The sequence below is a fragment of the Mus musculus genome, chromosome 2 (assembly GCF_000001635.26).
Source record: "Mus musculus strain C57BL/6J chromosome 2, GRCm38.p6 C57BL/6J".
NCBI classification, from domain to species: Eukaryota; Metazoa; Chordata; class Mammalia; order Rodentia; family Muridae; genus Mus; species Mus musculus.
In genome coordinates, this window is record NC_000068.7 from 91,472,694 (window position 1) to 91,495,791 (window position 23,098).

At 48.9% G+C, this 23,098-nt stretch overlaps 1 protein-coding gene across 4 annotated transcripts in view; it reads left to right on the top strand.

Annotated features, from left to right (window-relative positions):
• The window catches only part of Lrp4 (low density lipoprotein receptor-related protein 4), a 56,446-nt gene that overhangs the window by 15,238 nt on the left and 18,110 nt on the right, over positions 1-23,098 (top strand). For 3 of the 4 annotated variants that reach the window (XR_374447.4, XR_003952488.1, NM_172668.3), the window contains exons 3-28: positions 464-580; positions 865-978; positions 1,215-1,331; positions 1,655-1,783; positions 2,013-2,132; positions 2,490-2,615; positions 3,573-3,698; positions 3,891-4,025; positions 4,405-4,530; positions 4,828-5,058; positions 5,817-5,973; positions 7,620-7,837; positions 8,000-8,176; positions 9,165-9,287; positions 13,061-13,269; positions 13,395-13,476; positions 14,346-14,451; positions 15,739-15,940; positions 17,665-17,854; positions 17,942-18,073; positions 19,264-19,404; positions 19,652-19,738; positions 19,844-20,015; positions 21,049-21,211; positions 21,328-21,553; positions 22,064-22,367. Coding sequence is in view for 2 of the 4 variants with exons in the window: in NM_172668.3 (NP_766256.3) it covers positions 464-580; positions 865-978; positions 1,215-1,331; positions 1,655-1,783; positions 2,013-2,132; positions 2,490-2,615; positions 3,573-3,698; positions 3,891-4,025; positions 4,405-4,530; positions 4,828-5,058; positions 5,817-5,973; positions 7,620-7,837; positions 8,000-8,176; positions 9,165-9,287; positions 13,061-13,269; positions 13,395-13,476; positions 14,346-14,451; positions 15,739-15,940; positions 17,665-17,854; positions 17,942-18,073; positions 19,264-19,404; positions 19,652-19,738; positions 19,844-20,015; positions 21,049-21,211; positions 21,328-21,553; positions 22,064-22,367 (4,030 nt within the window). In the remaining 2 variants the exon portion in view is untranslated. Of the gene's footprint in view, positions 1-463; positions 581-864; positions 979-1,214; positions 1,332-1,654; positions 1,784-2,012; positions 2,133-2,489; positions 2,616-3,572; positions 3,699-3,890; positions 4,026-4,404; positions 4,531-4,827; positions 6,595-7,619; positions 7,838-7,999; positions 8,177-9,164; positions 9,288-13,060; positions 13,270-13,394; positions 13,477-14,345; positions 14,452-15,738; positions 15,941-17,664; positions 17,855-17,941; positions 18,074-19,263; positions 19,405-19,651; positions 19,739-19,843; positions 20,016-21,048; positions 21,212-21,327; positions 21,554-22,063; positions 22,368-23,098 lie in introns of those variants that run through there. The other variant, NM_001145857.1, reaches the window with a different exon arrangement.

The window sequence follows — 23,098 nt, forward strand, 5'->3', positions numbered from 1 at the left end:
TGTGTCCCTCCTAGGATCTCTTGAGGCAGGTCTCATACAGTTCTGGCTGGCCTCAAGCTTAATATGTGGCTGAAGATGACCTTGAACTTTCCATCTTCCTGCCCCTACCTCCCAAGTGCCAGAGTGACATGTGTTTGCCTCCACACCTAGTTTTATGAGGTGCTGGTGATCAAACCCAGGGCCTGATACGTGTTAGGCAATGTTCTACCAACTGAGTTACAACCATAGTCCCTCTATTCTCTCCTGCCCAAGTTTTTCTTACTGCTTCCTCGGGTGTCTTAGACTTGGGGGGTTCTTGCTGCCCCCCAATTCCCTTCAGCCGATCCCTCTTCCCAGCTGCAGTTTCTTGGGTGCTCTATCTACCAGGGGACCAAGGATGGGAATGAGGACAATAGGATTTGGAGCAAGGATCTCTGGCCCAGTGTAGCCTGCCTGCCTGACCTTTCCCTTCTCTTGGACCCAGCGCTGCCTACCTGCTCCCCTCTGGACTTCCACTGTGACAACGGCAAGTGCATCCGACGCTCCTGGGTGTGTGACGGGGACAATGACTGTGAAGATGACTCTGATGAGCAGGACTGTCGTGAGTGTTGGGAAGGGCCAGGCAAATTCCACGGGCTCTGTCGGGTAAGGGTTTTCAGTCAGAAAATGATGCCCCTGGGTCTATTTGAGCTCTCGGGTCTTCAGCTCTTTTCTGTCCTTTACCCCTCATCTCTTGATGAGCTAAGCCCACAAGAGGTGAGCACCTCCCCAGGAGTGCTGGGGTCAGCATTGGGACTGTTGACTGCCCTAGAAGGCTTTATTGAGGGGCTTGGAGGCAATGTGCTCTTCGGAGCAGCACTGTGCCTGACTCATCTGTGACCACAGCCCCCCGGGAGTGTGAGGAGGACGAATTCCCCTGCCAGAACGGCTACTGCATTCGGAGTCTGTGGCACTGTGATGGGGACAACGACTGTGGTGACAACAGTGACGAGCAATGCGGTGAGTGGGAGCAGAAAGAGGTCAAGAAGGGGGTCTAGGGTAGGAGCGCCTGTGGGAGGAGACAGGAGCAAAGGGCTGTGCTACCTGACCTGAAACTGCTCCAGGGATGTGGTGCAGCTGAGAGAAGGCAGGTGGGCAGAGTAGTCTATCCTGTCAGGAGCGTGGACCTCCCCCTACCCTGGAAAGTAAGGAGGATGGTGAGATCCTATGGGACTCCTGTCTCATTGCACCCCTAGACATGCGCAAGTGCTCAGACAAGGAATTCCGCTGCAGCGACGGCAGCTGCATTGCTGAGCATTGGTACTGCGATGGTGACACAGACTGCAAAGATGGCTCTGATGAGGAAAGCTGCCGTGAGTGTCCCTACCCCTGAGGCGCTGGGCTGGCACGGTGACCAAGGGCTCCGGTTCCTAGCTAAGGATTGACTGAGAGGGTCCTGTGCAGGCAAGGGAGTGGGCGTTCCAAAGGAGCATGTCGGGGACGTAACTCATACAGATGCTTGCTTAGCAGCCTTGGTTTCTATCCACTTCTGGTCCACTAGCGTGTAGAAGTCTGTAGTGCCATCACAAAGGAAAGCCGGTTTGTAGCATTCTGGAGGAAGACACCTTGCCCCTGTCAAGAATCAGGCCCCTGTCCCTAGTCACTAAGGTCTGAGGAGGGCTGCTTTCCCTTCCAGCTTCAGCAGTACCCTCTCCTCCTTGCAACCTGGAAGAGTTCCAGTGCGCCTATGGCCGCTGCATCCTCGACATCTACCACTGTGACGGAGATGACGACTGTGGAGACTGGTCAGACGAGTCTGACTGCTGTGAGTGCTCTGGCTAGCTGGGAGGAGGGGCAGCCAGACAGGAGGAGCTTCCTCCAGTGTCAGGGCACAGGTGCCAGCTGGGGCGGAAACAGTGTCTGAAATCCACGGTCCCTCTGGGGAGGAGCTGGAGTGTTGGGAGGGGCGGGAGATGGGACTTGGGACTTTCTGCTCTTCCACGAGGTGCTGTGTGCACGGTCTGGCTAGAGACAGAAGACCTTTGTTTCCCCAGCCTCCCACCAGCCCTGCCGCTCTGGGGAATTCATGTGTGACAGTGGCCTGTGCATCAACTCGGGCTGGCGCTGTGATGGTGATGCAGACTGTGATGACCAGTCTGATGAACGCAACTGCAGTGAGTTGGGGGTAGCATCAAAGGCTTGGGGGGCCAAGGAGAAGGGTTTGGGTGCAGATAGAGCATGAAGACATAGTGAACAGCTATACAGTTGTGTGGTTGTATGCTGCACAGAGGCACTATATCTAAAGGATACCTGTCGCCTAGTAGTCCACAGACTTGTAGACACACCATGGCAGTTAAAATAGTAGGCGGAAGTAAGGGACTCTGAGGAAAGGTCACCTGGTTCATAAAGAGATACCTTCTGCAACACCACCATCAAGAAGAGTAGCCTGTGTACTTTGGGAGGCAGAGAGTTTCAGGCTGGGGTGGGAGGACCAGCCTTTCTTCCATTAATTAGGTCTTTGCTCTGTCCAGCCACCTCCATGTGCACAGCCGAACAGTTTCGCTGTCGGTCAGGCCGTTGCGTCCGTCTGTCCTGGCGCTGTGATGGGGAGGATGACTGTGCGGACAACAGCGATGAAGAAAACTGTGAGAACACAGGTGGAGTCCCCAGCGGTATCCCCGCCCTGCCCTAATGTTGGGAGTGGGAGGCAGAGAAGCAAAGGGAACATTGCCATTGCTTTCAATGGCCTGGACTTGCCCTGCCCTTCCCAGTGAGTAGGGTCAGATCCAGCTGTTGGAGCAGGGGAGATAGCACTTGCTATGCAAGCACAAGGACCCAAGTTCAAATCCCTAGCACCCAAGTTAAAAAGCTAGGTATGGCTGTGAGTGCCTGTAACACCACCGCTGGGGGGGGAAGAGAAAGTCAGACCCCTGAAGCTCATTAACCAACCAGCCTCACCAAATGGCCAGCTCCTGATTCAATGAGAAACCTTGTCTCAAGGCAATAAGACAGAGAATGAACGATAAAGTTATCAGATATTGTCCTTGGCCTCTGCACACACAGGTATGGGCACACATACCCATATTCATAGTCACATGCGTGTACCACACATCCACACAACATATCACATACGTACACACACATGCACATGCACAATCCAGATGCGCTGAGGAACTGTGTACAGTTCTTGAACACAGAGTCAAGGCTGTGAGTCTTTGCAGCTGCTCAAATTCTCACTTCCAATCTGGCCTTGGGAGGAAGGGCTGTTGTCCAGCCAGTAGCCCAGTGTCTACTTCCACTCTGCAGGAAGGACTGGCAGTCTCTGCGTCTGCTCCCCGCCCACCCCACCAGTCCCTGCTAAACCTGGTTCTGACTACAAGACTACACTCCGACTCTGTTCCCATCACTCATCCATCGTGGAATCCCAGGGAGAAAACAAACTCAGACACTCAACCAGCCTTGTCTGAGCTGTTTCCTGCCTCGGACCCCATCCCTCCCACCTTGACGCTCAGCTGGCTCCACTTTACCCTAGAAAATGACAGGCTCCTGTCCCTTGTGGACTCAAGCCCTGCCCTCCTGTGACCTGACTCTCCCCCTCCTCCCTCTCTTTCTAGGAAGCCCCCAGTGCGCCTCTGACCAGTTCCTGTGTTGGAACGGGCGCTGTATTGGGCAGAGGAAGCTGTGCAACGGGATCAACGACTGCGGTGACAGCAGTGACGAAAGTCCACAGCAGAACTGTCGTGAGTGTCTCTAGCGGGTGGGCCCTGCCCGTGGTTTGTGGCTGAGCCCCACCCCTAGGGTTCAAAGGGAGGCCTCCCTTGGGACTCTCACAGTTTTTGGGAGCTGTTCTTCGTGGTCCAGGTGGAATGCCAAGTTGGCTGGACGGGGGTGGATTCTGGGCTCGGCTCCCAACTCTGGCTTGGCTGTCACAGGGCCCCGGACGGGTGAGGAGAACTGCAATGTTAACAACGGTGGCTGTGCCCAGAAGTGTCAGATGGTGCGAGGGGCAGTGCAGTGTACCTGCCACACAGGCTACCGGCTCACAGAGGATGGGAGAACGTGCCAGGGTGAGCTGGGGCCTGTTGGGGGTGGGGGGAAGGAGGGGAGGGAAGCTGGGTGACATATCAGATGGGTGTGACCTTGACTCATCGTTACACTGACCCTGGGAAGTAGGGATCATTTCTCTCATTTTGCAGATAGGGAAACAGAAGTGCAGAGAGTATAGGTAATTTACCCAAAGCCACACAGATAGTAAGCAGCCGAGTTGGAGTTTGAAATCTGAGACTCCATGACCTCAAAGCCCGAACCACTGGTTACACAGTTTCCCTCCTGGCTGTGGCAGTGGATGGGGATATGGAGCTGTGACCAGGGAGACAATGGGGTGGCTTAGGAGTGTGTGGGAAGATGGTTGTAGGCAGGCTTCCTCACCCTGCCTGGTATCCACAGATGTAAACGAATGTGCTGAGGAGGGGTACTGCAGCCAGGGCTGCACAAACACTGAAGGGGCTTTCCAGTGCTGGTGTGAAGCAGGGTATGAGCTACGGCCCGATCGGCGCAGCTGCAAAGCTCTGGGTAAGGAGGGTTGGCACTTGCCTGGGTGGGCGGAACAGACAAAAGCCAGGTGTTAGAGCTGAGGGATTTGCTAAGATGTAGACTGATTTTTTTGCAAATTGCAATCTGGGCGCCAAGTGAAAGGCGATTGGGTTTGGGGTTAGAAAGGATTCTAGTGTTCTAGTCCAAATTTCAGCAGCTTGGGACATGCTCTAGTGGGCAAAGGGCCCCAGCTATGAGCTGAGGCCCTGAGGGTGCATGCTGATGGGTATCTGTGGCTCTGAGGCCCAGTGGGTCCTATTTCTATGCTGTGTCCAGGGCCAGAACCTGTGCTACTGTTTGCCAATCGTATCGACATCCGGCAGGTGCTCCCGCACCGCTCCGAGTACACGCTGCTACTGAACAACCTGGAGAACGCCATTGCCCTCGACTTTCATCACCGGCGGGAGCTGGTCTTCTGGTCGGATGTCACCCTGGACCGCATCCTCCGTGCCAACCTTAATGGCAGCAATGTAGAGGAGGTGGTGTCTACTGGGCTAGAGAGCCCAGGTAGGAAAACAAGGCCCTGAGTGGAGAGCCTGGAATGCCATGTGCAAAAAAACACAGCGGAAAGGGGGGGCCGGGCCAGTGTTTCCAAAGTGCACAAAGCAGAAGGCCTCTTCCAGTGAAATCTTGGGTGAAACTCTCAGATAGGAACCAACTGAGGAGTTGAAAATGCTGCTCAATTGGTAGAGTGCTTGCTTAGCATGAACACAAAGCTCTAAGCTTGATTCCCCAAGCACTGCATAAACCAGACATGATGATGCCTGCCTGTCATCTGAAGAGGTAGAAGCAAAAGGATCAGAAAAGTTCAAGGTCATTCAGTTTAAAGCCGGGCTGAGATACACGAGACCCCCATCTCCACATACAAAAAGCAATAGCTAATCTGGTGGCCTCAGGCTTATCCTACAAGCAGGTTAAGTGACTAAGAAGTCAGCAGCATCCAGGGCTGGAGTTGCAACTCAGTAGGACAGCACCTGCCTACTTATGAAAGGCACTGATTTCCATCCACACACAGCACCAGGGCGTCCAGAGTTCAAGGCCATCCCCAGCTCTGTGTGGATGAAGTGCGTGACCCCGGTCAACTGCTTGACTTCCCTTCCCACTCTGGGAAGCTCAGTGCCAAGCTCACAGAGACGATGTGTGTCAGAGTTACAACAAGGTCCTAGCCTCAGAAGCAACGTCTTGTAAGAGTCTGCTCTTGTTTCCAGGACGCAGAGCTACCTAGGGTGAATGGCTGACACTCTTCCCTTGCCTCCTCTCACCAGGGGGCCTAGCGGTGGATTGGGTCCATGACAAGCTCTACTGGACCGACTCTGGGACGTCGAGGATTGAGGTGGCTAATCTGGATGGGGCCCACCGGAAGGTGCTGCTATGGCAGAGCCTAGAGAAGCCCAGAGCCATTGCCCTACACCCCATGGAGGGGTGAGTAGGTGTCTCAAATTTCCAGGTCCCTCCTGCAGCAGGCAGGGATTGTTCTCAGGCCTCTGGGCCAGGCACTGTGGGTCTTCCTCAGAGCAGTGTTGGCAATATGGACTCTGTACCCAGATGCCCTTGCGTCCTGGGTCTGTAGTGTGTGGCTGAACATCCTTGGCTTACTCAACCTCTCCGTGTTCCTTCATTTTTCTCTTTCATTCTTTTGTTTCTTTTCTTTTCTTTTGAATATATATAAGTAAACCCTTCAAACACACCAGAAGAGGGCATCTGGTCCCATTACAGATGGTTGCGAGCCACCATATGGTTGCTGGGATTTGAACTCAGGACCTCTGGAAGAGCAGTCAGTGCTTTTAATTGCTGAGCCATCTCTCCAACTCCCTCCCTCTTCATTTATTTCTTGGTTGGCAAATTAAAAACAAACACATATAAAGCAAACATAAAATAGGCATATTCGGGAGGTGACCGCAGAAGGATTGGGACTTCAGCTACAGAGTTGGTGACCAACCTAAGCTATTGAGACCCTGATCTAAATAAAGATACAACTGCTCCTACAAATATCTAAGGTTAAAATAATGAAGCATTTTGAATGGAATAAAATATACTAATTAGGTAAGTTTGAACTGCCTAGTGTTTTTTTATTAGCCCATAGAGTGAAGCTAATTAAAAATTATTATTAATTTAAAGCAGCCAGTAGTTGAGGTAATTAATATCATTAATTTGAAATAATTTTAAAAATTAATAGACAAGTCTCCTGCATTGAAGTCTCTTGAAATGAAAATTCCTAGCCTCTGGCCTGTATACATTCCATGCCACCTCTTGAGGGGATGACTCGCAAGATCCTGCAATTAGATGTCAACTGTTTGAGAAGTATGGTGTGAGGGAGAGGGGGCATAGAACAGGCCAGGCAGCAGAAGAGACTGAGAAAGAAGAGCCTGTGTGTCCTAACATATACACTGCACTCTCTCGTCGTCTTCACGGGCTCAGGGATTGCTGTCCACTGCTCCGTTTCTAGCGCCGGTTGCACCCCTTCCATAGCAGGCACTTTTAAAAATCTGATGAACAAATGCTCTGTCTCCAGGCAATTCAATCGAGATACTTAAAACATCATTCTTCAGAACTGGTGATACAGCTCTGTGATAAAACAGTTGCCTCGCGTTAGGTTCTGGGTTTAACTCGTTGGGTTCAGTCTTCAAACACGGGGGGGAGGGAGGAAGCATTTTAAATAAGTAAATTTTTTTTTTGAAAAAAGCATACTTCAAAGCCGGGCATGGTAGCATATGCCTTTAATCCCAGTACTCAGTGAAGCAGATGGAGCTCTGAGTTTGAGGCCAGCCTGATCTACACAGTGAGTTCCAGGCCAGCCTGGTCTACATAGTGAGTGCCAGGTCAGCCAAGGCTATATAGTGAGACCCTGCCTCAAAGATAGATGATAGATAGATAGATAGATAGATAGATTGATAGATAGATAGATAGATAATAAACTAACAAACAGACACAAACAAATGAATAAACAAACGAGATGGTTTCCAGGCAAACGGGTGAAACCCAACGTGTAAAGCCGTCTCCTGTTCCGTCACCGTGGCTGTCATTCATCAGTCCTCCGCCATCCATCTCTTGACTTCCTTTCTTCCTAGAACCATTTATTGGACAGACTGGGGCAACACCCCCCGCATTGAGGCCTCCAGCATGGACGGCTCTGGGCGTCGCATCATTGCTGACACTCATCTTTTCTGGCCCAACGGCCTCACCATCGACTACGCTGGTCGCCGCATGTACTGGGTGGATGCTAAGCACCACGTCATCGAGAGGGCCAATCTAGATGGGAGTCACCGCAAGGCTGTCATTAGCCAGGGTGAGGTCTTTGGTGTGCTGTCTTTCATCTCTCTGCTCCTTCCCCAATCCTGCCCCCAGGAGCCTTGGCAGAGGGTGAGATGTGTGTGGCTGCCAGGTCTGGCTGGGCTCAGGGGCCATGGCAGGCCATGTCTGGACTAAGGTCTTTTTGGACTGTCTCCAGGCCTCCCACATCCCTTTGCCATCACAGTGTTTGAAGACAGCTTGTATTGGACAGACTGGCACACCAAGAGCATCAATAGTGCCAACAAGTTTACGGGGAAGAACCAGGAAATCATTCGCAACAAGCTCCACTTTCCTATGGACATTCATACCTTGCACCCCCAGCGCCAGCCCGCAGGTAAAAAAAAAAAAAAAAAAAAAAAAAAAAAAAAAAGTCACATCAAGTGAGCTAGATTTGTCACCAGTGATGTGGCTGCTGGTGCCTCTTGAGAATCCGCCTTGCACTTGTTACAGATACAGTGAATTCCAGTCAGGGAAGTCCAGAGCTGGCATTAACATGGGCTACTTGCTCTCTCTGCTGGACATTTAGGGTAGTACAACATCAGGACTCATCTGGCTTTTTCCATAAAATGCAAACATTTACAGGTACTCGTATTCACATCTGGAAAAGATATCGAAATTAATCCCACAGAGTTGGTTTTTTCTTTTTTTAATAGACTAATTTGTTTTCATTTCAAATGTTATCCCTTTTCCTGGTTTCCACTCTGCAAACCCCTTATCCCATCCCCCCTTACAACACTTCTATGAGGGTGCTCCCCCACCCATCCACTCCTACCTCATCATCCTAGCATTCCTCCACACTGGGGCATGGAGCCTTCACAAGACCAAGTGCCTCCCCTTCCACTGATGCCAGAGATGGCCCCTTCAGTTCCTTCAGTCCTTCCCCTAACTCCTCCATTGGGGTCCCTGGGCTCAGTCCAATGGTTGGCTGCAAACATCCACATCTGTATTGGTCAGGAACTGACAGAGCCTCTCAGGAGACAGCTGTATCAGGCTCCTGTCAGCAAGCACTTCTTGGCATCAACACTAATGTTTAGGTTTGGTGTCTGCACCCCACAGAGTTCTTTTTTTGGAGGGGGGTTCAAGACAGGGTTTCTCTGTATAGCCCTGGCTGTCCTGGAGCTCACTTTTGTAGACCAGGCTGGCCTCGAACTCAGAAATCTGCCTGCCTTTGCCTCCCAAGTGCTGGCTGGGATTAAAGGCGTGTGCCACCACCACCCTGCCAGAGTTCTTGAAGAAAACCCTCCAACCCTTTGTCCTGGTGGGGTCTACCTTTGTAAGCGTTTCATTTTTCCTGATCATCTTGCTCTGGGCTCTTTGAGCAGGGAAAAACCGCTGTGGGGACAACAATGGAGGTTGCACTCACCTGTGTCTACCCAGTGGCCAGAACTACACCTGTGCCTGCCCCACCGGCTTCCGCAAGATCAACAGCCACGCCTGTGCCCAGAGTAAGTGGGTTTGGGACACCAGCCTCAGAGGAGGTGCCTTTTGGGGACAGTTAGAAGGAGCAGTGAGAGGAGTTGGAGGGAAGGCTTGTCAGGCAGGGAGGGCCAGATTCCTCAAGGAATCCATGACTGACTGTAGAGACCGAGGGCTTCCAAGTCAAAGCTGAGGACCTAGAACCCAGTGGTAGCTGGAGGCATCATTCAGTGTACAAACACCTAGCTCTCACCTCAACAGGCAGAATGCCTTCTGTCTGCGCAGAAAGAAGGTCCAGTTCCTCTAAAAAGCAGGGCAGTGGTTTCCAACTTCTGTCCCTTTAGCCTGATCCATAGAAGAGTTTGTGTTGTTAGAATAGAGAGCAACTGGGATCCCAGATGATGATCTGTGACCACCAAGTAAAAGATGATAGGATTCCCTGGTCTCTTCCATAATCTCTGCTTTGGTTCCTTAGAGCTCCTACAAGACAATTTTACCTTGCAAAGTCAGCCCTAGAAATCTCGGCACAAAGGTGACCTTATCTAAGGCTAGTCCAGGGAGTTGTTGATCAGGCATAGGGCATGACCAGCAAGAGGGCAGGATTAATTCATTATGTATCCGTCACAACGAATTCAACATGTATGTATTCATGCTGTATAATCCACTGACTCTCTTAAATCTAATTAAAATCGAAATTGGGAGACTAGGGTGTGGTGGTGTCTATCTAACCCCAGAGCTGGGTGCATAGGGAGGCAGGCAGATCCCTGAAGCTCACAAGCCAGCCAGTCTAGCCAATCAGTGGGGTTTGAATTCACTGAGAGAACTTGTCTCAAAATGAGTAATAAGGTGAAGATGTAGGAGAAGCTGCACAACTTCCACATGTACACATGTTTACACATACTCATATACAATTTCACAAACATACAGACATACACAGAGGCAAGAATCAGATTCTCTGGGCCCTGTCCAAACAGTGACTGGGGAAAATATTTTGAGGTTTCATTCAGATACATACTGAGAACTAGTTTCATACTGTATGTTTTTTCCTGGGCCTTTTTTTTTTTTTTTTTTTTTTGAGTCAGGGTTTCTCTGTATAGCCCTGGCAGTCCTGGAACTCACTCTGTAGACCAGGCTGGCCTCACACTCAAGAGCTCCGCCTGCCTCTGCCTCCTGAGTGCTGGGATAAAGGCGTGACCACCACTGCCTGCCTTCTTGTGCCCATCTGCTTCTGCTGTCTTAGATGCAAAATGCTTCCAGGGACATTCTCCCAATGATTTATCAAGGCTTGGAAGAGGGATTTGGAAGTTAGGCAGAAGCTCCTTTCTGAGTATCGATATACATAGGTTTTCATATTTGTGGGTTTCTTGTCTGTGCATTTAATCAACTGTGGATGGAAATTTTAAAACTGTGTCTGTACTGAAGATGTAGTACCCTTTAAAAAGATGCACTACATAGATGTGTGTGTGTGTGTGTGTGTGTGTGTGTGTGTGTGTGTGTATGAGATCAGAGGACAACCTATCAGAGTTTTCTCCTTTTATCCTGTGGGTTCTAAAGCTGGAACTCAGATCGATAGGTGGAGTGGCACGTGAGCCATCTTGCTGGCCTGTATGGGCTCTTTTGGTTATTATTATCTCAAGAACACATTAGAGTCACTGGGGAGATGGCTCAGCTGCTCTTTCAGAGAATCCAGATTCAGTTTCTGTTTCCCACACAGTAGCTCACAGCCGCCTGTCACTCTGGTTCCAGGGCCTCTGATGACGTTCTCTGGTCTTTCAAGGGCCCAAGGCACACGTATGGCACACATGTGTGCATGCAGGCAAGACACTCTTTGTGTCTTAGAGACAGGGTTTCTCTGTAACTTGTGAACACTATAGCCTTGTCTGTCTTGGAACTTGCTCTGTAGATCAGGCTGGTTTTGAATTTAGAGATCCGCCTGCCTCTGCCTCCCAAGTGCTGGGATTAAAGACTTACATACATATTTCTGGAAAAGAGAAGGATAGAATATAAGCCATCTAAATAGGAATTATATTCCACATTGAATCCTCAGTGTCAAGCAAACAAATACATTATGTTAGATATGTAGATATAGATTACAAGTAATCCAGAGATTACTTAGATTATGTGGGATATGCACAGGTTATATGAAACAAATACATTATGTTAGATATGTAGATATAGATTACAAGTAATCCAGAGATTACTTAGATTATGTGGGATATGCACAGGTTATATGAAAATGCTACCCTGTTTTATATAAGGGCCCAGAGTATCTATGAGTTGAGTATCTGCGGGCGTCTTAGAAACAATTCCCTGCACATAGCAAAGGCTAACTGTACTGGGAAAAATATTTAGACAAGCCAGAGGAGGCCTAGAGGATGGGAAAGCTGCTGTGGAAAGCAGTGCCCAAATTTCCCTTTGGAGCAGGCCTGAGCCCCAGTTCTGGGACACAACACTGAGCCCTGAGCATGCTCCCTGATCTCTGTTAGCCTCATGTGCTCTTCTGAAAACGGGAGCAAGAATAACATGTACTACAAAGCACTGGTATGGGATGTTGCCCTTGTTTTTTCTTTGTCTCCTTCCTTCCTTGTCTGTCTGTCTGTCTCTTTTTTTTTTTAAAGATTTTATTTATTTATTTAATATATGTAATGAGTACATTGTAACTGTCTGAAGACACTCCAGAAGAGAGCATCGGATCTCATTACAGATGGTTGTGAGCCACCATATGGTTGCTGGGAATTGAACTCAGGACCTTTGGAAGAGCAGTCAGTGCTCTTAACCTCTGAGCCATCTCTCCAGTCCCCTGTCTGTCTCTTTTTAGCATACAAAATATAGGGTTTATTATGGCATTTGCAAACTCTTTTTTCCCTGTTTCTCCGTCTTCTCACCCATTCCCCTGCACAAGCCCCGCCCCCATACCCTTGTACTTCTCTTGGTCTCCTTTCTGCTGAGGTCACATGCCCTTTGACTTCCCCCTTTTCTGAACAGCATTTCCCCCTCATGATCCTCTATCTAATTTCGTAGCCTCTGCCCTCATTCATAGCCACTCACACATGCCTCTAACCCTTGTCAGTTAGGATTCACATATGAGAGAGAACGTTTTTCTCTTGTTTTCACTTTTTGAATCTGGGTCACCTCACTTACTGACAACACATTTCAAATCCATTCATTATATTGTGAGGGTCATAATTTTATTTATCTTTATGACCGAGTAGAACAACACTGCATGTCTATACCGAGCATTGAGCCTTTCAAGGAAGGAACTTAGTGAGCAGTCATTATTGGCTAATCTGTGAAGAGAACAGCAGATGGAATGATCATTCTAGATGACAGAGTAGAAACAGAAACTTTAGCCCGGTAGCATGTCTGTAATTCCAGCACTTAGGAGGCTGAGGTAGGAGGATGGAGTTTGAGAAGAGTCTGTAGAAAGACCCTGTCTCAGAGAAGCAAAAGACCAGAAGACCTGAAATAGGACAAAGGTCTCAGAAGTAACCTGGGAGTTGGCAGTGGCCCAGCCACGCCACTGGAAACAGCCAAGGGAAGTCAGGGGAGAGAACAGTTCGAATGAAGCTGATAGACGCCTAAGCAGTGGAGTAAACTCTGCTCCCACTGGACTCTAACGTGTAATCCCCGAGGAGAAGCTGAGCTGGGCTGCAGGGCACCTGCAGTGTGAAGAGTAGGGGGCAAAGGGCAGCAGGTCCCAGGAAGTGTGATTGAACCAGGTGTCACACAGGTGAGCATCTGTGTCTGTCACCATTACTGGATTTAGAGCATTAAAAGGAGACCCCTCTCGGCCTTTGATCAGGTCTTGACAAGTTCCTGCTTTTTGCCCGAAGGATGGACATCCGTCGGATCAGCTTCGACACAGAGGACCTGTCCGACGATGTCATCCCACTGGCTGACGTGCGCAGTGCTGTGGCCCTTGACTGGGACTCCCGGGATGACCACGTGTATTGGACAGATGTCAGCACTGATACCATCAGCAGGGCCAAGTGGGATGGAACAGGACAGGAGGTAGGGCTGCGCGGATCTAGTCCCTCCAGGAGGGGAAGTGTTTCCCGTTCCTTGTGGTTGGTGGAGTTTGGGCTCCAGAGCTGGAATAGGAGTGCAGACAGTGATAAACTTTGCTTCCTGCTCAGGTGGTAGTGGATACCAGTTTGGAGAGCCCTGCTGGCCTGGCAATTGATTGGGTCACCAACAAGCTCTACTGGACAGATGCAGGTATGTACAGGGACCCTGGCTGTCTTGAGTCTTCTGAGTCTTTAGTTCTTATCTAAATTGCAACTTTTATGTGCTATACTTGGTGCTTGTAAATATTTTGTGGCATCTTGAACAATGAACTTATGACCTGTTTTGTTTTGTTTTTTGTTCCATGAATGTCCAGACAAAATAGGCATTTTTTTCTATGAGTCTTAGTGGGGTAGAGACTTGGGAGATAAAAAGAATATCTCTAAACTAGCATTCTTCAAAGTGTGGTTTCTGGAACAACATCAGCATGTCCTGAGAAGTTGTGAGAAATTTAGATCCTGGACTTACTCAAAATCTTGAGGAATTGATTGGAAAAATCTTTACAGATCCATTCATGTGTATGTGTGTGCCTGAGTGTGTGTATGTAGACCAGATATGTATGTACAGGTGCCCATGGAAGCCAGACTAGGGTGTCACATCCCTTGGAACTTAGTTACAAGCAGTCTTGAACCACCCAATGTGGGTGTTGGGAACTGAACCTGTGTCATTTGCAAGAGCAGCAAGCACTCTTAACCCCTGAGCCATCAATCCAGCCACAGGAATCTGTATTGTAACAAGCTCTCCTCATTTTTGTGTGCACTGAGATCGGGGAATTGTCTCCTCGAATCATAGGATGGAGTGGGCTTCCTAAGGTTTAGAAACTTGTGCTGTTCCAAGGAGTGAAACTAACCACAGCCTTGAATTTTCTCTCATAGTTTCAGTCAGTAAATATCCATTGAGTATTCACTACAAAATCCTTGCCAAGCATTTACTGCATACAGAGCTCTGTGCTAGGCAGGAGTGGGGCCAGAAGGAAAAAGCAAGCCTGGAATTAAATTTTTTTTTCCCTGATCCCTTGGTAGGCACGGACAGGATCGAAGTGGCCAACACAGATGGCAGCATGAGGACAGTGCTCATCTGGGAGAACCTTGACCGTCCTCGGGACATAGTGGTAGAGCCCATGGGCGGGTACGTGCTGTCCCTTCTGAGCCCCAGCTCCCGCAAGAACTGGGTACAAGATGGGAATCTGGAGATTAGGGAGAGGGGCCAGATCTGTGGATGTGCTAAGGGCAGAGGGAGCGCGAGAAATCACTGTCTCCTCTCTGGCAAGAGAACCTTTTAAATTTTAAATTTTCTTTAAAAAGATTTTTTATTGTTGTTTGCTTATAAAATCAATTTTATTATTAAAGAATATTAAATTTGTAGGGGCTGGAGATTTAGCTCAGAGGTTAAGAGCACTGTCTGCTCTTCCAGAGGTCCTGAGTTCAATTCCCAACAACCACATGGTGACTCACAACCATCTGTAATGAGATCTGGTGCCCTCTTCTGGCCTGCAGACATAATGCAGGCAGAAAGCTTTATACATAATAAATAATTAAATCTTTTTTTTTTTTTTTTTTTTTTTTTGGTTTTTCGAGACAGGGTTTCTCTGTATAGCCCTGGCTGTCCTGGAACTCACGTTGTAGACCAGGTTGGCCTCGAACTCAGAAATCCACCTGCCTCTGCCTCCCAAGTGCTGGGATTAAAGGTGTGCGCCACCACGCCCGGCCAATAAATGAATCTTTAAAAAATTATTAAATTTGTAGAAAACAAAATTCTTACCTTCAGCATAATCATTGTTAGCACTTTAAAGCATATTTTTCTGAAATATATTTTTCTCTAAATGCCCACAAATATTGATGGTGGTGGTGGTGGTGATGGCAGCCACACTTTGGGTTTTATAAAAGTGACATCGTTTGGGAACCAGATAAACCAGACAGACCAAACAAAACCCCCAAACTGCCCCCCCCTGCACAAAAGCTATACTTCAGTTTGGCTATATATCCTTCATAGCTTCCTCACCAGATTATATAGTCCTGCCTTGCTCTTCTTCATAGTTACAAAAAATTTTGTGAACTTACGTGTCCTAATTACTTAATGCGTGTAGTCAAGAGAATATGTTTTCTGGACACAGCAGTACACGCGGAGTTCACTCTCCCTCTTCTTTCTTCACACCTAAGGAGGTCTCTTCTGCTACATACTTTAAGATGTGGCCGCTCATCTATAAGACTCTGAGGTATCTTTTGATAGTGAAGGAAGATATAAGCCTTCAGGGACACGGCTCTGAGTCCAGGCTTAGGGTAACTCTTGGAGCAGAACCCCTAAAAGCCTTTGAGGACCCTGCACCCTCATCGGTATTTCTTCCGTGCTGTGGATTGACCCTCCACCTCACTCACATAAGCTTGGAAGTCTAAAAGCCCCTTTGCTTTTATCCAGGTACATGTATTGGACTGACTGGGGTGCAAGTCCCAAGATTGAACGGGCTGGCATGGACGCCTCCAGCCGACAAGTCATCATCTCTTCGAACCTGACCTGGCCTAATGGATTGGCTATTGACTACGGCTCTCAGCGGCTGTACTGGGCGGATGCCGGCATGAAGACTATTGAATTTGCTGGGCTGGATGGCAGCAAGAGGAAGGTAAAGGTGCCACTAGAACATCTTGCCCTGCTCTGGAAGCCTCCAGGGAAGCATCCTCTGGCTGGTGGCTGACAGGAGCTAGGGGGACCCAGAAGTTATGGGGCCAGCATGGGACAGATGCTGTTTGTCTAAGACTGTAGCTCCAGGGGACATGGGGCTGCTGGTTGACGATTCAAGCTTATTAGGAATTAGGGTGGACAGTGGGCTGGACACACACACACAGAGGCTTTCTTAATCTCCATAGCAACTGATGGTAATCAATCACCTACTTTGTACCTGGCCAATGACTGGGCTGCCTCTCTTTTGCCGTTGTTTATTTTGTTATCCTTTCCAACTTTCAGGAAAATTGCAAGAGCATAAGAGGAATAATATTTTGCCACATTTCCCGTACCATTCTCTTTGTTCTTTTCCCCCTTCCTCCTTCCCTCCTCCCCTCCTCTCTCTCCACACACATACAAACATACACAAATATGAACATGCACACACACAATTATTTTTCTGAATCATCTGAGATTAAATTGGAAACATTCTGCCACAGTTGCAATATTTTCCCAGCGCGTATTTCTTAAGAACCTTATATGGTAAAACTGAGCCTGGAGAAAGCACAGTAGGTAAAAATCACTGGCCACAGAAGCACGAGGACCTGAGTTCGAATTCCCGTGTCCGTCCACATAAACTCTGTACAGAGTAGCACGAATATCTGTTATCCTAGGACTCCCAAGGGAAGTCGGGAGGCAGAGACACGAGAATCCCAGAAGCTCAGAAGCCTGCTATCTTGGCATACACAGCAGAAAAACAACAGAGACTGGTGGAAGGTGAAGACACGTACATGAGTTTATCCTCTGACTTTCACACAGGCACATCGATTGTACCCACACAGATATCACACACACTGAAAAACAAACAAAAGAACAATGAAATTAATGTTAACATGATATTACTGTGCAACTCACAGTCTGTGTTTAAATTCATTTCCAATTTCTTCAATAATGCCTTTTAATAATTTTAATTTTTTTCTCTTTTACTCCAATATCTAATCCAGAATCACTCATTGCATTTACTGACCCTGCCCCCCACCCCAGCCTCCCTGGGGCCTTGCTATATGACAGGGCCTTGCTATATAGCCCAAGCTGGCCTCAAACCTGGGCAATCCTCCTGTCTGGTCCTGCTCAGTTCTGGGACAATAGGCCTGTACCAACATGCCCAGCTCATAATCATGTCTCTTTAACTTCTAATCTTGTTTCTTCCTCAGACTTTCCTAACCTTTCTGTTTAAAACAAAACCATTTATTTAGTTTGTGTGCACTACAGTGCATGCATGGAGGTCAGAAGACAGTTTGTAGGAATTGGTTTTCTCCTTCTACCACATGGAGTCCAGAGATTGAACTCAGATCGCCATATTTGGTGGCAAGCCTCTTTACTCCCTGAGACACCTTGCTGGCCAGTCTTTCCATTTTCAAAAAGGAAAAATCCCTTTCTTATGGTATCTATTTTGATTGCTTGGTCAAGGTGGCATCCTCTATAAAGCTGTGTGTGTGTCTACACTGGAGATATGCAAGTGCCATTTTCCAGTAGCCACACAGCACTTAAATAGGTGTTAACACACGCTGGCAGACACGAGCTGAGAGACAAGCTCTAGGTCACAGGAACTTGCTTCCTAGCACTTTGCTAAGCTCCTGCCTCATCCCTGTACTGTTTCGTGATGCAAGTGTTGGGGCCTTCCAGGTACTAATTGGAAGCCAGCTCCCCCACCCTTTTGGGCTGACTCTATATGGACAGCGCATCTATTGGACTGACTGGCAGACCAAGAGTATACAAAGTGCTGACCGGCTGACTGGGCTAGACCGGGAGACTCTGCAGGAGAACCTGGAGAACCTCATGGACATTCATGTCTTCCACCGCCAGAGGCCTCCAGGTAAGCAGCCAGCAGCAGCTGCTGGCTTCTCCCTCAACCTTTCCATTCCCTAGCTGCCCCCATTGAAAGCTCCCTCTCCCTCTATAGTGACGACGCTGTGTGCCGTGGAGAATGGCGGCTGCAGCCATTTGTGTCTCAGGTCCCCAAATCCGAGCGGCTTCAGCTGCACCTGCCCCACAGGTATCAACCTGCTACGAGATGGCAAGACATGCTCACCAGGTGAGTCAAAGCATGGTCTGTGTGGGTGGAAAGGGGCTGCCCCTCCTCTGCAGGAATCCTCTGATATGGTCAGAGAATCTGTGGAAGAGTGAGGGCTTTTAGGAGAAGGAGCAGGTAGACAGGATGGAGATCAGGTTCCGTCGTTTCTTGTGGTCTTCTTGGATAGCAGCGAGACTGTCCTGTCTCAACACTCTCGCCTGTTGCAAAGTTACAATACAATAATTTGTTTAGAACAGGACACTCCTTTGGAGAAACTTGGTGAAATAAATGTAAGAAATGTGTCCTATCTACAATGGTTTGGTACCCTCTCTTTCTTAGATGTGCCACTTTTGTGAGCATAGACCTGTGTGTCATTCTTATGGGAGGACCCCAGAAGTAAGGCCTAGCTGCTCAGATGTTAGGGGTCCAGGTTTCTCCTAGGGCTACTGTGTGGGAGGCTTGGACTCTAACCTCATAAAGAATCTGAATGCCTCTCAGCTGGTGAATGAAGCTTTCTGGGACCCTATTCTCCACTTCTTAAGCTTTATGATAAAAGGGTCCTTCCAAGAGTGCTGCTGCTATGATACTGCTTTCTGTTCCACTCCTGTTTTTTAATTGTGTTTGTGTGTGTGTGTGTGTGTGTGTGTGGTGTGTGTCTCTGTCTGTCTGTCTGTCAGAGGATAACATAAGGTAGTCTGTTTTCTCCTTCTATCAAATGGGTCCTGGAGACTGAATTCAGGTCATCAGGCTAATTGCAAGCATCTTCACCCACTGAGTCATCTTGCCACACCTCTTTCCATAGAATAAATGAAGAGGTGAGCCGGGCAGGGTGATATACACCTATGATCCCAGCCCTTGGGAGAATTAGGAGTTGAGGACCCTCCTCATCCACACAGTGATGTCAAGGCCAGTCTAGGCCATATGAGGCCCCTTTTCAAGCTCTCCTAACACCCAAAAAGGAAGTACCATTTATACATACGTGCAAAGCCTAGTGCTCAGTACTTTATGTATTTATACAATTTCTTTTCTTTCTTATAGTTATCCTGTTATTAACCCCATTATATAGACCAGGCTTAAATAACTTCAGTAATTTGCCTAGGCTCATACCACCAGACCAATATAGTATTGGACTTCAGTTAGCCTGCCTCCAATTCCTCTTAGTGTCTCTGCTAGAGTGACTGTCCTCCCTCCTTCTCTCTCCACCTGGGCAGGCATGAACAGTTTCCTCATCTTCGCCAGGAGGATTGATGTTCGCATGGTCTCCTTGGATATCCCTTATTTTGCTGATGTGGTGGTACCCATCAACATGACCATGAAGAACACCATCGCCATTGGAGTGGATCCGCTGGAAGGTGTGTGTGTGTGTGACTCTTGTTCTCATCTATATTTCTGTGCCTGATCAAAAGCCATCAGTGTCCTTTCTTCCTCCACCTTTGCCTTCTGTTCCTGCTGTCACTGCCAAGAGCGGCCCTGCTGTGACATCTCCCCACTTGGATCCATTTCCCCTCTTTGCCTGTCCCAGTGTCTCAGGCTCTGAGTCAGTTGTGGGTGCCTCTGTGGGCAGGCAGGACCTGGGTTGAGTCAAGCCTTCCCTCTCAGGAAAAGTGTACTGGTCTGACAGCACGCTGCACAGGATCAGCCGTGCCAGCCTGGATGGCTCACAGCATGAGGACATCATCACTACAGGTGAGCCTTCCTCCCAACCCGAGGGCCACCTGTCTGGCTAAAGAGCTGGGAAATATCCCATCTGTCTTAAGGCAGGAGTCAGTGTGCTCTTCCGACATCCTGCAGGTCTGCAGACCACAGACGGGCTTGCAGTGGATGCCATCGGCCGGAAAGTGTACTGGACAGACACAGGAACGAATCGGATTGAAGTTGGCAACCTGGATGGGTCTATGCGGAAAGTGTTGGTGTGGCAGAACCTTGACAGTCCCCGGGCCATTGTATTATACCATGAAATGGGGTGAGAGCTGGCTTTATCACTCTGAGTGGACCAAGCTTAGCCGAGACTATGGATAGGTGAAGGTGTGCACAGCGGAAATGACCATGAAGCATAGGAGCACTGTGAACCCTGTAGGTCACGAAGGCTGACCCCTGACCCCGGACTGTTCCACTCCCTGGCAGCTTCTTTCATTGTGTCAATGTAGTGTACAGCGTTAAAGCATGAGCCTTGCCATCAGTAGACAGGATGCAAGAGCCGGGGAAATCCATCACTTAGTAAAGTGCTTGCCACACAAGCATGAAGACCCAAGTTTGGAATCTCAGTACCCAAATAGAAAGCTAGGTACAGTGATAAGTGCCTATGATCCTAATACTGGAGAGGCAGAAATAGGAGGAGCCCGGAGATTGCTGGCCAGCTAGGCTTGCTGGACCAATGGGCCCCAGGTTCAGCAAAAGATCCTATGTTAAAATAATAATAATAATAAGGTAGAGGGTTGGAGAGATGGCTCAGCAGTTAAAGAGCACTGACTGCTCTTCCAGAGGTCCTGAGTTCAATTCCCAGCAACCACATGGTGGTTCACAGCCGTCTATAATGGGAGCTGATGCCCTCTTCTGGTGTGTGTCTGAAGACAGCTATAGTGTACTCATACATTAAATGAATAATAAATCTAAAGTAGAAAGTGAATGGGGACCATCCATCTCTGGCCTCAAGCCTCACGTGCACTCGCATGGCATGCACCTGCATGCACACACACACCATGTACCTGCATGCACGAGGACACACACAGAGACCAAAATTCCAATTCTCCCATGTGTATTAGCTTCTTCACTTTGGATGCAATGTTTAAAATCTCTGATCCTTATCAGCTTCTTCCCCTGTCAAGCAAGAGACAGTAAAATGTACACTTTGTCACCCACCCTTGCGAGGGTGAGCTAATAATGTGTGTGAAGTGTTTGGCGCACCATAGGAACGCCACAGTATGTTCGACGCACTGCAGGTATTTGCAGACTATGGGAGCTATTAGAATAACCAGCTGTTCCACTTCCTCCATCAGGTTCATGTACTGGACAGACTGGGGGGAGAACGCCAAATTAGAGCGTTCCGGAATGGATGGCTCAGACCGTACTGTGCTCATCAACAACAACCTAGGGTGGCCCAATGGACTGACTGTGGACAAGACCAGTTCCCAACTGCTGTGGGCTGATGCCCATACTGAGGTGAGAGCCCTGCCCCTGCTTCCCAGAAGCCTGGGAAGATGGAAGAGAGCTGTTCAGGATCTTTAGTGAAGGCCCCTGGTGGACTAAGAGCCACCTCCGCTCAATCTCCTCCACAGAGAATTGAGGTGGCAGACCTGAATGGCGCTAATCGGCATACACTGGTGTCACCAGTCCAGCACCCATATGGCCTCACTCTGCTTGACTCCTATATCTACTGGACTGACTGGCAGACCCGCAGCATCCACCGGGCCGACAAGAGTACTGGCAGCAATGTCATCCTTGTGAGGTCCAACCTGCCAGGCCTCATGGACATCCAAGCTGTTGACCGGGCACAGCCACTGGGTGAGAAGATCCTAGGATTCTTGACTCAGAGCCACCGGATTTCTGGGGCTATCACGACAGCAGAATATAGCCAGAGCACAGAGTTACTTTCAGACAGAGAGACTTCCTAAGCTCCACTTCTGGGATAAGTCTTTTGTCCCTCTAGGTATGGTTGGTACTCCACAGGTCTTCGGTGCTGCTACCTACAAAGAGCTCTCAGAGACATTTGCTCTACCTCATTTCTGCCAAACACTGACTCTTGTCACTAAGAGCAGTAAGTTACCCATAGAGACTAGGTCCTTTATGAGCGATTGCTAGCCTCCACAGGCTGGGTATGAAAGCTCTAGTCTCCCAGGCTGGGTGTGAACACTCTAGCCTCCCAAGCTGGGTGTGAAAGCTCTAGCCACCTAGGGTGGGTGTGAATGCTCTAGTCCCCCAGGCTGGGTGTGAACACTCTAGCCTCTCAGGTTGGGTGTGAACACTCTAGCCTCCTAGGCTGGTTGTGAATGCTTGATGCTCCTCTTTCACCAGGTTTTAATAAATGTGGCTCAAGAAATGGCGGCTGTTCCCACCTCTGTTTACCTCGGCCTTCTGGTTTCTCCTGTGCCTGTCCCACTGGCATTCAGCTGAAGGGAGACAGGAAGACCTGTGACCCCTCTCCAGAAACCTACCTGCTCTTCTCTAGCCGAGGCTCTATTCGCCGTATCTCACTGGACACCGATGACCACACAGACGTGCACGTTCCTGTTCCTGGGCTCAACAATGTCATCTCCCTAGACTATGACAGTGTGCATGGAAAGGTCTATTACACAGATGTGTTCCTGGATGTTATCAGGTATGAGTGGCACTGGAACAGGTGGGGGACACAGACCTGATCCTGAGCAGTCATGTGTGAGGTTACATTCTCTATTGACGAATAAGCGGACTGGATGGCTTGGCCGTTTGACATGGAGTTAGATTTCTGACCACTTCACAGTGGTCCACACTTACATTGCTTGTTTGCTGTTTTGGTGACTGTAAAGCTACTCAGGGGCCTGAGATTGGAAGATCGATAGTTAGAGGCCTCATAGGCAAGGTCCAGTCTCAAAAGAGTAAGAGCAGAGTTGCTTACCATGGTTCCCCACCTACAATCTCAGCCCTTAGGAGGCCGAGGCAGGATGGCTTGGGTTGACGATCAGCCTGGACAATGTAGCAACCTTCTGTCTCAAAAACAATAAACAGGATGCAGCTCAGAGTGCTCGGGAAGTGCACTCTGAAAGTGAAAGCACTGGGGGGTGGGGGGGTGGGGGTCTCAGCAGAGCCGGAAGTGATCGCTTGAGGTAGAAAGATCACAAGTTCAAGTTCAAGGCCATCTTTGGCTATATAATGAGCTAGCTCGAGGCCTGGGCTGCGCTGTGTGAGACATCTCAAAAACGTGTGTGTATGTATGTGTATGTGTGTGTGTCTGTGTGTCTGTGTCTGTATGTGTGTCTGTCTCTGTGTGTCTGTCTCTGTGTGTCTGTCTGTGTCTGTGTGTGTGTCTGTCTGTGTCTGTGAGTATGTGTGTGTCTCTGTGTGTGTGTGTGT